Source organism: Dipodomys spectabilis, unplaced genomic scaffold (assembly GCF_019054845.1).
Source record: "Dipodomys spectabilis isolate Male_0828 unplaced genomic scaffold, ASM1905484v1 ptg000073l, whole genome shotgun sequence".
Lineage (NCBI taxonomy): Eukaryota > Metazoa > Chordata > Mammalia > Rodentia > Heteromyidae > Dipodomys > Dipodomys spectabilis.
In genome coordinates this window covers 8138211-8152118 of record NW_024870750.1, presented here as the reverse complement: position 1 = coordinate 8152118, position 13908 = coordinate 8138211, and the positions used below count along the sequence as shown (strand labels likewise).

At 43.1% G+C, this 13908-nt stretch overlaps 1 protein-coding gene across 1 annotated transcript in view; it reads left to right on the top strand.

Moving 5' to 3' along the window:
• Positions 1–660: 660 nt before the first annotated feature.
• Esr2 (estrogen receptor 2) overlaps positions 661–13908 on the top strand; it is a 34103-nt gene continuing 20855 nt past the window's right edge. The window contains exons 1-4 of the mRNA XM_042682516.1: positions 661–1079; positions 2426–2598; positions 2977–3093; positions 11144–11443. Of these exons, the coding sequence (XP_042538450.1) occupies positions 661–1079; positions 2426–2598; positions 2977–3093; positions 11144–11443 (1009 nt within the window). The remainder of the gene's footprint in view (positions 1080–2425; positions 2599–2976; positions 3094–11143; positions 11444–13908) is intronic.

The window sequence follows — 13908 nt, the reverse complement described above, 5'->3', positions numbered from 1 at the left end:
GCCACTTCTGGCTTTTTTCTTTTTGCTTATGTAGTGCTGAGGAATCGAACCCATGGCCTCAGGCATGCAAGGCAAGCGCTCTACCACTGAGCCACCTTCCCAGCCCTGGGATTAATATTTTCATCTATAAGTTTCCAGATGTATTTGTCATCCCATACAAATATGGGCATGTATTTAAAACAAAATTATTTTTTTTTTTCAGTCAAGGTCTTACTGAGCAGCCCAGGTTGGCCTCAAACTCAGGATCCTCCTTTCTCAGTTTTCTGAGCACTGAGATTACAGGCATGTACAGGCATGTACCACAACATCCAGGTATAGCTCCTTTTTTTTTTTTTTTTTTGGTCGGTTGTGGGGCCTGGGCACTGTCCTTGAACTCTTCAGCTCAAGGAGAACACTCTACCACTTGAGCCACAGCGCCACTTCCAGTTTTCTGGTGGTTTATTAGAGATAAGAGTCTCAGGGCCTTTCCTGCCTGGGTTGGCTTTGAACTGCAATCCTCAGATCTCAGCCTCCTGAGTAGTTAGAATTACAGGTGTGAGCCACTGCTACCCGGCCAGCTATAGCTCTTTAAACAGTTATTCCTATAGGGCTAGTGAAGTTACCAGGATGTTTCTTCTTTATAGGCACTTCACCTACTCATGCGGTTCTGAGACCATTAGAATGTCCATTTGTGCCTCTTCTCACAAGGAGTTTTCTCAGCTGTTACCTGTTCAAGACATGGATATCAAAAACTCACCGTCTAGCCTTCACTCTCCCACCTCTTTCAACTGCAGTCAGCCTGTCCTACCCCTGGAGCATGGCCCCCTTTATATTCCTTCCTCCTATGTAGAGAGCCGCCATGAATACTCAGCCATGACATTCTATAGCCCAGCTCTGGTGAACTACAGTCTTCCTGGCAATGCTAATAACTTGGATGGTGGGCCTAGTCGACAGACCACAAGCCCAGATGTGCTGTGGTCAGCTCCTGGACATCTGTCTCCTTTGGCGATCCATTGCCAGTCGTCGCTTCTGTATGCAGAGCCTCAGAAGAGTCCTTGGTGTGAAGCAAGAGCACTAGAGCACACCTTACCTTTAAACAGGTACGTATTCCTTTGGAATCGTCATTCAAGAGCACTGTTCAATTCACTTTATGAGCCATTGAGAAGGAGGATGTGTATGGTATGATGTCTTTATTTGTTAGTCGGCTAGATTACTTACATACTTATAGCATCCAAGACACAGGATGCTCTGTTCCATTCTGATATTCTCCTTCTTATTAAGAAATTATGCTAGCTGGCCAGGGTGGCTCAAGACTATGGTTCTAGCTACTTGGGAGGCAGACATTGGAGGATTGTGGTTTGAGGCCAGCCTGGGCATAACATTTTGTGAGGCTCTCAACTATTGGCTGGGTATATGGGTTCATGCCCATCATCTTTGGTGACATGAGGAAATTACAAGTAGGAGGATCAGATCCCAGGCTCGCCAGTTTTAAAGCCAGATCCATCCAGAAAATAATCAATTCAAAACAAAAAGGGACTGGTAGGGTGGCTCATGTGATAGAGCACTGCCTAGCCAGCATGAGGCCCCGCACCCAATCCTTAAAACCTATTACTGCCAAGTTGTGCTTATGAATGGATGTTGTGGGAAGAGTTCAAAATCATGACTACTGTTTTTATGCAATAAACTCCCAATTTGCTCTTGATGAAAGCGTTTGGGTTTGAAAAATAAATGTTTACTTTCAGCTTAGAGTGCTATTATGAAATGACAATTTAGTGTTCATGACAAGCTATTTCCAGAATGAAAGTAGCTATGTAGTATTCCAACTTAAATGAAGTACTAACAATGAAGTCTGAAGAGATAATTGGTAAAACACACACACACACACACACACACACACACACACACACCTTCAAAAATAATGAACTAAAATAGCACCTTGTAAGGATCACTGAGAAACTATTCAAATATAGCATTCCAAAGCTGGAAACTGGTGCCTCATGCCCATATATATATATATATATATATATATATATATGAAATAGCTCAGATTATAATCTGAGCTATTCAGGAGGCTGAGATCTGAGGATTGCTTTCATGCTTGCTAGTCAAGTGCTCTACCATTTGAGTCAGTCTCCTAACCTTTCCTTTCCCATTTAAGTTTTGGGTTTTTTTTTTTGCCAGTCCTAGGGCTTGAACTAAAGTCCTGGGTACTGTCTGTAAGCCTCTTTGTGTTCCAAGGCTAGTGCTTTGCCACTCGAGTCACAGAACTACTTCTGGCTTTTTCTGGGTAGTTTATTGGAGATAAGATATCTCACAGGCTTTCCTTCCTGGGCTGGCTTAGAACTCTGATTCTTAGATCTCAGCCTCCTGAGTGGCTAGGATTACAGGCATGAACCACTGACACCTTGTTTAAGTCTTTTACAATGGACATTTCCTTTGCTTCCAGAGAGACGCTAAAAAGGAAGGTTAGTGGGAGCAGCTGCACCAGTCCTGTTTCCAGTTCAAGCTCAAAGAGGGATGCTCACTTTTGTGCGGTGTGCAGCGATTACGCATCTGGGTATCACTACGGAGTCTGGTCATGTGAAGGATGTAAGGCTTTTTTTAAAAGAAGCATTCAAGGTACAGGACCATTGCTTTCTGCTTCTTTAATTTTCAACTTCTGCCTTCCAACAATTTTGCAGAGATGACCTGATAGACATTTCACTATGACCCATTTGACACTTGTACTTAATGAGCAGTTCCAAGGTTCAGTGTGTGTTTGAGAGAGTGGGTTGGGTATATGGGGGGGGGGTAATAGATTGCTTCAAATGTGAGTTTTTGTGAATTAAAAATAATTTCAATATTTGATATTTTATAACTTAATAACTTTGGTTGTACCTGTACCTATTTCCTACTCTCACCTGGGTAGTGTTGTCAGTATTATTGAACTGTAAGAGATTTCACTGAAGTATTGCAACAATGATCTTATTTTTTGTTTGTTTTTATTGTCTGCTTTAGGCCATAATGATTATATTTGCCCAGCTACAAATCAATGTACCATAGATAAGAACCGGCGTAAAAGCTGCCAGGCCTGCCGCCTGCGGAAGTGCTATGAAGTAGGGATGGTGAAGTGTGGTGAGCATTCCCATCCTTTCTGCTGTGTGGGGCAGGGATAGACGCTGGGGACTGGCGGGCTGGAATGACAGGAAATGGACGGCGTGGTTACTGCCTTCAGTATGTGGATGCTGTTGTGTTGCTCTGACTTATTTCCCATGGCTGCAGGCAGAGCTTGGGTAAGTGCAAGCAAACAACAGGAGGCAGATTTTACTTTAGCAGCAGAAGAGGCCACTACACAGCTTCAGGGACTTGTGGCCCTTGGTTGGATAATTACCTGACTGACACCTTGGCATGTCTTTCAAACCCAGGGCCTTGGTAATTTGGAGGCATCTTAGTAAAAAAAACAAAAACAAAAAAAACTTGGGCACTGGTAGCTCATGCCTGTAATCCTAGCAACTCAGAAGGCTGAGATCTGAGGATCACAGTTTAAAGCCAGCCTGAGCAGGAAAGTCTGTGAGACTTTCATCCTCAGTTAACTACTAGAAAACTGGAAGTGGTGCTGTGACTTAAGTGGTAGAGTGCTCTCTTTGAGCTGAAAAGCTCAAGCCCAGGCCCAGAGTTTAAGCCCTATGACTGCCCCCCCCCCCACTCTGCATTCCCCCCCCCCCACAAAAAAAAAAAAAGGTTTTCAGATGTAGATCCTAAACTTCTTTTCTTGGTCAGTTGTGGGGCTTGAACTATAGGCCTAGCACTGTCCCTCAGCTCTTCAGCTCAAGGCTAGTGTTCTACCACCTGAGCCACAGCACCACTTCTGGCCATTTCTGTTTATGTGGTGCTGAGGAATCAAACCCAGGGCCTCATGCTTGCGAGGCAAGCACTCTACCGCTGAGCTACCTTCCCAGCCCCCTAAACTATTTTTTAAAACAATTTTATTTTTATTATGAACAGAGGGGTTACCATTTCATTGTCAGGTAAGGAGTACAATTCTTTTTTTTTTTTTTGCTGGTCGTGGGACCTGAACTCTGGGCCTAGGAGCTGTCTCTCAGCTCTTCAGCTCAAGGCTAGCGCTCTACCACTTGAGCCACAGCACCACTTCTGGCTTTTTTCTGCTTATGTGGTGCTGAGGAATCAAACCCGGGCTTCATGCATTCAAGGCAAGCACTCTACCACTGAGCCACCTTCCCAGCCCCATGAGTACAATTCTTTTTGGACAATGTCACCCTTTCCTTTGCTTTCCCCCCATCCCCATCCATGCCTACAAGTTCCTAGATTCTTAAATGTGCCAGATATAGTAGAGAACAATGGTTCTTTTACTTTTAGGGCTTGTAACCTAGATGCCTAGAAGGGAGCAATACTTAGGAAACTATGACACTTATCATAAATAATTGTTACGTTGCCATGAGGACTTTGTAGTATTTACTTGAAAGAAACAACAGACATAGCATAGAAATTGAAAAAATGAATAGAAGAGAGGATGGAACACGGTACTTTTGTAGCAGCTCTACAAACCCCAGGGCCCAACTTCTCCTTGAAATTGACCCTGACTTGAGTGTATCCGATCCGGCAAAGTGGTTCTAGGAAGACACCTAGGACCAAATAAATCACTGTGCTTTGTAGACCTTTGTTGTAATGCAAACCGTCATTAACAACTACTAATGATGCAAACCTACATGGTCCAAGCAGTGCCACCATCAGTCATGGCCTGGGAATACAAGGGCTGCCATATAGGTTGGTGTCCCTGCTTTGTGAGGAAATGTCCTTATCAAACCCAGGGCCTTGCGCTTTGGTTTTGACACAGGGTCTCATGAGGAAGATTACTTGTGATCTACCTGCTTCAACCTCCAGAGTGTGAGACTGTAGGTAGGCATCACTATGCTCAGCACTTGAACAATATTTTAAGGTTTGTGTAGTTTGTTTTGTTTTGTTTCAAGCTGGGCACTAGTGGCTCATGCCTGTAATCCTAGCTACTCAGGAGGCTGAGATCTGAGGATCAAGGTTCAAATCCAGCCCGGGCAGGAAAGTCTGTGAGACTTTTATCTCCAATAAACCACTAGAAAACAAGAATGTTGCTGTGGCTCATGTGGTAGAGCACCAGCTTTGAGCTGAAGAGCACAGGATAGCACCCAAGCCCAGAGTTCGAGCCCCACAACTGACAAAAAAAAAAGCTTTCAAATTTGTTTTAAGATAAGAGCCTTTTGTGTGTGCATGTGTATGCAGTACTGGGGCTTAAAGTCAGGGCCTGGGTGCTGTCCTCGAGCTTTTTTTTTTGCTTAAAACTAGTGCCATACCACTTGAGCCACAGTTCTACTGGCTTTTTGGTGAGTAATTGGAGACAAGAGTCTCACAGACTTTCCTGCTGGGCTGGCTTTACAGCACTTTCTCAGACCTCAGCCTCCTGAGTAGCTAATAAGAACATTTTATTGTACTAGAATGAGTTGGTTCGGTTATGGCTGTCAGAGCAAGTGTGAGTCCTACAGAGGGCATCTTGTTTTGTTTCTTCATGTTATGTTGACTGTATGTGTTCAGATGACCCAGGCCTGGCACAGTGTCTGCTGCTTCAACTTCCCTTCCTTCCTCTTGCTCTCCCCTCATAGAACAGGTCATGTCAGTTACAACTTAACACATTGTAGTTCCAACATTTATTCTTCAGTGAACAGAATTCTAACCTACATTCTAGATCCACTTGCACCATCTACTTAACTTTTTATTCATGGCTCATGTTTCTTCTCTTACTGTCTTTTTCTTCTGCACTTCCGATTTTTTTTCCTATTGTAGTATTAATCTAATTGTTTAAATGGAGGAAATCTGGATAGAATGAAGAACGAAGGCTTCGTTATAAGGATGTACTGCTATGCAAAGTAGGCAGGAGAACAACTGGAATAGTTGCCTGTGTGGTCTGTACCCCTGGGTTGGGACATTAGCTCAGCATCTCCTGGTGACATCTCTTTACTTACCTGCTGTATGTACTTCCATGAAGGGGATTTGATAGGTAAGTAGAATGCAATAGTTATTTAAAGCACCAGCTCTGGATATAAACTGCTGCTTGGGTTTAGGTCCTGCTTCTGATGTTTTGTAGACTTCCTACTTTGGACAAGATACCTGAGATCTCTTATGTTCCTGCTCTGTGTGTTGCAGATGCAGTGGTCTCTAAGGCCCTTGTCAGCCTGGGATAATCTGTGTCCTATATATATGCCTGGCCTACGGAAGGTTCCAGTAGGTGACAGTTGCCACTTTTATCATTTATCACCATCATCATTGTCATTAAGTCAAGTCAATATCCCTTTTTTTTTTTTGGTCAGTCATGGGGCTTGAACTAAGGGCTTGGGTGTTGTCCTTGAGCTTTTTCACTTAAGACTAGCACTCTATCACTTTAAGCCACAGTGCCACTACCAGTTTTCTGGTGGCTTATTGGAGATAAGAGTTTCATGGAGTTTCTTGCTCAGGCTGTCTGTGAACCAAGATCCTCAGAGATGCTCCCTCTGAGGTGATGATGTCAAAGCCACAATATTTAGAAATGTCCTTATAGAAAAATGGATTGAGCCGGGCACTGGTGGCTCACCCCTGTAATCCTAGCTACTCAGGAGGCTGAGATCTGAGGATCATGGTTCAAAGCCAGCCTGGGCAGGAAAGTCTGTGAGACTCTTATCTCCAATAAAACACTAGAAAACCAGAAGTGGCACTGTGGCTCAAGTGGTAGAGAGCTCACCTTGAACTGAAGAGCTGAAGGATAGTGCCCAAGCTCAGAGTTCAAGCCCCATGATCAACAAAAAAAATGGATTGGAGGTATAGGTCAGGTGGTAGAGCTTCAGACAAAGAGCAAGTGAGCTAAAGTCCCAGTCTCAGACAAAAAAAAAAAAAAAAAAGAAAGGAAAAGAAAAGAAAAAAAAATGAATGAATTCCTTGCCCAGAAATATTTTTATTTAATTTATTGTGATTATAGAGGTGATGTAGAGGGATTACAATTACGAGTCAGGTAATGAGTACACTTCCTTTGTACAGTGTCTTCTGTTCCCTCATTCTCACCCATTCCCTCCTTCCTGTCTCCACTCACCACCCCTCCCCCCACAGTTGTATAGTTCACTTTTATCTGTGTCCAATGAACTCCACTGCTGTACTTTTTCACCCTTGAGTTCTGTACCTTCCTCTAACCCTTCTGAAGATATACACTTGAGAAGTGGCACTGTGGCTCAAGTGGTAGAGTGCTCGCCTTCAACTGAAGAGCTGAGGGACAGCGCCCAGGCCCAGAGTTCAAGCCCCACAACTGACAAAAAAAAAAAAAAAGAAGATATACACTTGAAGACACCATACATAAGGAAAAGAAGACAGAGTCATCAAAAAATAAAAACATAAAGATATAAAAGAAGAAATAAAAGAAAGGTTTCTTGTTTCCATATCTGAGAATTTGTTTCAATATATTATTTTATGTTAATATGAAGAGGCATATAGGCATTGCATCTTTGTGTTTCTCTCTTGAGTATCCTCTTTTGGTCTCACTGTGAGTATCTAGAATCTCCTATAATTTACCATATCCCAGTGTATTTTAGATCTAATTCCCAAATATCAGAGAAAGCATATATACCGTTTGTCTTTTCTGAGCTTGGCTTACCTCACTTAACATGATTTGTTCTAGTTCCATCCATTTCCCTGCAAATGACATTATTTTATTCTTTATAATGGCTGTGTAAAATTCCATTGTGTATAGGTTCCACATTTTTTGTATCCATTCATTTATTATGGGGCATCTGGGTTGTTTCCATATCTTGGCTATTGTGAATAGTGTGGCAATGAACATGGATGTGCAGTTGTCCTTATCATATCTTGGCTCATAATGTTCAGGTTGGATGCCCAGGAGTGGTAAGGCTGGGTCATAGGGAAGGTCTACATTTAGCTTTTTTGAGGAACCTCCAAACTGCTATCCAGAGTGGTTGTACATTCCCACCAGCAGTACAGTAAGGTTCCTTTTTCTCCACATCCCTGCCAACATTTGTTTTTGTTTGATTTCACGATGTTGGCCCATCTAACTGGGGTGAGATGGAATCTCAAGCATTGTTCTGATTTGCATTTCCTTTATGGCCAAGGATGCTGAGCACTCTGTCATGTGAAATTAAAAAAAAAAAGGAATCTAGCATGCCCAGAACTCACTACTGAACTTAGATTTTGTCAAAAATTGGTTAAATTTAAATGCAAGGATGCAAAATCTTTCACATTGGGTAAGAATATATTTTGTAAACTTCTTATCCTTATACATTACACAAAAGAGAAATGTGTAATCAAAGAAGTACTTTTTAAAAAGTTGTCAGTACTGAGGGCTGAAGATTGAATTCAAGGCCCCAAACTTGCTAGGCAGGCACTCTGCTTCAGGTCCTGAGTTCAGTCCTCAATACCAGCATGCACATGAAAAGTAACTACCCAGGTGCCACTGGCTCATGGCTGTAATCTTAACTACTCAGGAGGCTGGGGATTGAGCTTCAAAGCCTGGCAGGAAAGTTCATGAGATTCATCTCTAATTAACCACTAGAAAACCAGAAGCCACAGCTCAAAGTAGTAGAGCACTAGCCTTATGCTAGTTCCTAAGTCCAAGCCCTGCAACCAACCAAAAAAAAAAAAAAAAAAAGCAATAAAGTAGCTGGACACCAGTGGCTCACAGCTTCTCAGGAGGCTGAGATTCTAAGGATTGTGGTTTGAAGCCAGCCCAGGCAGAAAAGTCCCTGTAAGACTCTTATCTCCAAGTAACCAGTCAAAAACCGAAAATGGTGCAGTGGCTCAAAGTGGTAAGCCCTAGGTTTGCGCAAAAGAGCTCAGGGACAGCATCCAGGCCCTGAGTTGAAGCTCCACAACTGACCCCCCCCCCCCCAAAAAAAAAAAAAAAGGCAACAAACCACTTAAGAACAGTGGGAAAAACTTATTCAGTAAATAATATTGGGGAATTTGTAATCCACTTGGATATAACATGAAATACCAATATCACATAATACAAATGTGCATATAACTCCAAATAGATCTGAAATGCACAACTCTTTAAAAAGGTAAATGTTTGTATAAATTAGATGTGAAATGATATGACACACTTGATTGAGTTTCAAAGCTTTTTAAGACAAAGTATACCATGAACAAAGTTATATAAATAACATGACAAATATTGCATATAACAAAAGTTGTCTATCATTACTTATAAGTAGCCTTTTTAAATTTTAAGAGAGAAAGGGGGCAAAATAAACAATAGTTCATTCATAAGCAAAGAAATATAGGGCCAGCAATGTGGCTTAGTGGTAGAGTGCTTGCCTAGCAAGCATGAAGCCCTTGGTTTGATTCCTCAGTACTAAATAGAAAAAGCTGGAAGTGATGCTGTGGCTCAATTGGTAGAGTGATAGCCTTGAGCAAAAGAAGCTCAGGGACAGTACTCAGGCCCTGAGTTCAAGCCCTAGGACTGGCAAAAAAGAAAAAGAAGAGGAGGAGGTGGAGGAAAAGAAATAAAAAAAAATATATATTAGTCGACTTTATTACTAACTTTAAAAAATACAAAGTAGGATAATGGTTTAGTCACTCTTAAGATTAATAATGATTAAAAATTATTTTAATGCCCAATAGTATTATGAAGAAATAGGTAGAATTTAAGCTATTAGATTATGTAATTAGCTGTTTAGATTATGAAATTTAAAATGCTTTTGGAGATTAATCTGTTAATGTATATAAATTTTTTTTACAGGGGCTGGGAAGGTGGCTCAGTGGTAGAGTGCTTGCCTTGCATGCATGAGGTCCTGGGTTTGATTCATCAGCACCACATACGCAGAAAAACTGGAAGTGGCACTGTGGCTCAAGTGGTAGAGTACTAGATTTGAGATGAAGAGCTGAGGCACAGTGCCCATGCCCAGAGTTCAGGCCCCATGACTGGGAATAAATTAATTAATTAATTAAAAAATTACATGTATTCTTGGTTCAATAACTTAATTTCTTGCGGGGTGCTGATGGCTCATGCCTATAATCCTAGCTACTCAGGAGGCTGAGATATGAGGATCACGGTTCAGAGTCAGCCTAGGTAGAAAAGTCTGTGAGACTCATATCTCCAATAAAACACTAGAAAACCGGAAGTGGCGTTGTGGCTCAAGTGGTAGAGCTCTTGCCTTGAGCTGAAGAGTGCAGAGACAGTGCCCAAGCCCAGAGTTCAGGCCCCATGACCGACAAAAACAAAACAGAACAACCCCCCCCCCCCCCAAAAAAAAAAACAAAAAAAATTTCCTTAAATTATTGCAATGAAGTAATACATTTTTTTTCCGGTTGTGTGGGCTGAATTCTGGGCTTGGGTGCTGTTCCTCAGCTCTTCAGCTTAAGGCTAGCACTCTACCACTTGAGCCACAGCACCACTTCCAGTTTTCTGGTGGTTAATTGGAGATTAGTCTCATGGACTCTCTGCCCAGGCTGGCTTTGAACTGCGATCTTCAGATCTCAGCCTCCTGAGTATCTAGGATTACAGGCATGAGCCACTGGCACCTGGCTTCATGACACTTTTAATATGGGAAAAAGCAAGTTATGAAATAGTATATATACCATGATTCTAATTTTGCTTACAAAATATGAAAGAGTTTAAGAAGACTAAATGTATGCTAAAATCCCTTCTCTTCTATATTTTCCAGATTTTTTCAGTTAGTTTATTTGAGAAATACTTGTTTGTGTAAGTATGCAAAAAGGAAAAGATGTATACATGTATATAAGCATTAAAAATATTGGGATGTTAATATTTGGTACTTATTTAGAGATATCTATGTTGAAGTGTTATTATTTTCCCCATTTTCTACTTGAGGAAAAAAAAAATCTTCATTTCATAGTTTGGAAACTGAGATATGCCAGCACTGGACTTAGTATTGCTGGATGACCTTCAATGGAGACCTAAAAGTTATGGTGCTGAGTTTGTTAATAATGTCCAACTGTAGTCATCCTCCGTCCATGCCTCCCAGGTTCCAAAGAAAAGAGTGAAGTCTCTGCTCTCAGACACATTCTGAGGAGAGATTCAGGTCCTACAATGATATCATTACATCTTTTTCTCTTTTCTTCTTCTTTTTAATCCTGGCTTTTCAGGTTGCTGGGATCCTACCTGGGAAAGCACCAGCTTACCCTCTGCTGTCCTCTCTAGGCTCCCGGAGAGAAAGGTGTGGGTACCGCATAGTGAGAAGGCAGAGGAGTTCCAGCGATCAGCTGCACGTCCTGAGCAAAGCCAAGAAACCTGGTGGGCACGTGGTCCGGGTGAAGGAGCTGCTGCTGAACGACCTGAGCCCGGAGCAGCTGGTGCTCACCCTGCAGGAGGCAGAGCCGCCCCATGTGCTGGTGAGCCGCCCCAGCACGCCCTTCACCGAGGCCTCCATGATGATGTCCCTCACCAAGCTGGCGGACAAGGAACTGGTGCACATGATCGGCTGGGCCAAGAAAATTCCCGGTAGGGCTTTGCTGGGTCTTAATGGTGATCCATTTATAGTGGGCTACCTCTGCTGGCAGGGTGGCCTTGGAGGGTGCACCCAGGGAAATGACCCAACCAGCTCTGGGATTCAACTGGGGCCATTTGGGTCCTTGGGCCTGGAACATGGTGAAAAGGAGCGGGTAAGGAACCCACCACCGGCCTGTCTCTCTGGGCTGTGGGGGCTTCTCTTCTTGAAAAGAGGTGTCTTGGGGCTAGGAATGTGGCATAGTGATAGAGTGCTTGCCTAGCATGCATGAAGCCCTGGGTTCAAGTCCTCAGCACCACATACACAGAAGTAGCTGGAAGTGGTGCAGTGGCTCAAGTGGTAGTGCTAGCCTTGAGCAAAAGCAGCTCAGGGGCAGTGCCCAGGCCCTGAGTTCAAGCCCCAGGACCGGCAAAGAAAAAAGAAAAAAAGAAAAGGGGAGTTTGGTCAGGTTGGGGTGGGGTATAGGATATATGGCAATTATGAAATTGAATGAAAGGTTTGTCAGATGCTAAATATAAATTTGTAAGATACTGTATTATTAAACAAAAATCAGGCTGGGTATAATCCCAGCTACTCAAGAGGCTGAGATCTGAGGATCACTGTTCAAAGCCAGTCCAGGCAGGAAAGTCTGTGAGACTCTTATCTCCAAATAACCATCAGAAAACCAGAAGTGGCGCTGTGGCTCAAGTGGTAGAGCGCTAGCCTTGAGCTGAAGAGCTGAGGGAGAGCACCCAGGCCCAGAGTTCAAGACCTAGGACCGAACACCCGCCCCCCTGCCAAAAAAGAAAATCAGACTGGTGCCAGTGGCTCACATTGTAATCTTAGCTCCTCAAGTGGCTGAGATTTGAGGATCATGGCTCAAAGCCAGCCTGGGGAAGGAAAGTCTATGAGACTCTTATCTCCAATAAAGTACAAAAACAAAAAACAAAAAATTGGAAATATGGCTGTGACCCAAGTGGTAGAGCACTAGCCTTGAGCAAAAAAAGCTCAGAGATAGCTTCCAGGCACCCAGGCAAGCCTCAGAACTGGCAAAAAATAAAATAAATCACAAGCCAGCCTAGGCAGGAAGCTCTGACACACACAGTTCTTTCTCTCCCCCTACCCTCTCTCTCTCTCTCTTGTGGTGGTCCTAAGACTTTGGCGCTGCACTGTCCCAGAGATTGTGTGCTTTAGGCTAGCGCTCTACCACATGAACCACAGCTCCACTTCTGGCTTTTTGGTGGTTAATTGGAGATTAGTCTCACAGACTTTCCTTTCCAGGCTGGCTTTGGACCAAGATCCTCAGATCTCAGCCTGCTGAATAGCTAGGCATACAGGCATGAGCTCGCAGTGCCTGCCTCCAATTCTGTACACTGAAGGAATGAAATCTGTCTCAGGTTCTGAATCAGGGGGATGCTGTCATGGCCTGGGGCAGCAGCTGCAATAGGCAAACTGTAAAAACTGAGTGAGGCTGAGAAGCTGGTAAAGGGCACCTGTGGTAAGAGCTGTGGATACCAAGACCTGGGGTGATAGGGTCATTGATTGGCCTAGACTCATTCATTCCTGCTGAGCTGGGAAACTGCTGTTTTCTGGCTTTGTTTTGTCTTGTCTATCATGTTCTCCTTTGGCAAAATGACTTTATTTTCTTTGCTGTTTCTATGCATTTTTCCTCTAGTCTCTGATATAAGTATATTCCTAACAATATTTGGCAACATCCCATGTGGTGAGATTATTCCTGAAAACTGTACAGCTTGTGTCCTAGCAAAACTGAACTTTTAAGCTGATTAATACTTTTTCAAATCTAGTGCTTTTCACCTTTTTACAGAAAACTTGGGCACAGTCTTTGCTTGTGATCCCTTCTCCTTTATCTGGCCTGGCCATTTTCCAAGCCAAAACAATATTAAATAACATCTAGCCTTGAGCTTTTTGGGTACCTATAGAAATTAAAAGCTAGCCAGGTGCCGGTGGCTCACACCTAGCTACTCAGGAGGTTGAGATCTGAAGATCATGGTTGAAAGTCAGCCTCGGCATGAAAGTCCATGATACTCTTTTCTCCATTAAACCACCAGAAAACTGGAAGTGGCTCTGTGGCTCAAGTGGTAGAGCGCTCACCTTGAGCTAAAGAGTTGAGGGACAGTGCCCAGGCCCAGACTTCAGGCCGCATGACAGACAAAAACAAAACCAAAAACCAAAAAACAAACAAAAAAACTAAAAGTTTGCTAGGACCTGATGGCTCACACCTGTAATCCTTACAACTTAGGAAGCTGAGATCTGAGAATCATGATTCAAAGCCAACCCAGGCAGGAAAGTTGGTGAGACTCACCTCCAATCAACCGCCAAAAAATCAGAAGTAGAAGTATAGTTCAAGTAGTAGAGTACCAGCCTTGAGTAAAAAAGTTAAGGAACAGCCCTCAGGCCCTGAGTTCAAGGCCAGGAAGGAAGGGAGGGAAGGAGGGAGGGAGGGAGGGAGGACTGACTG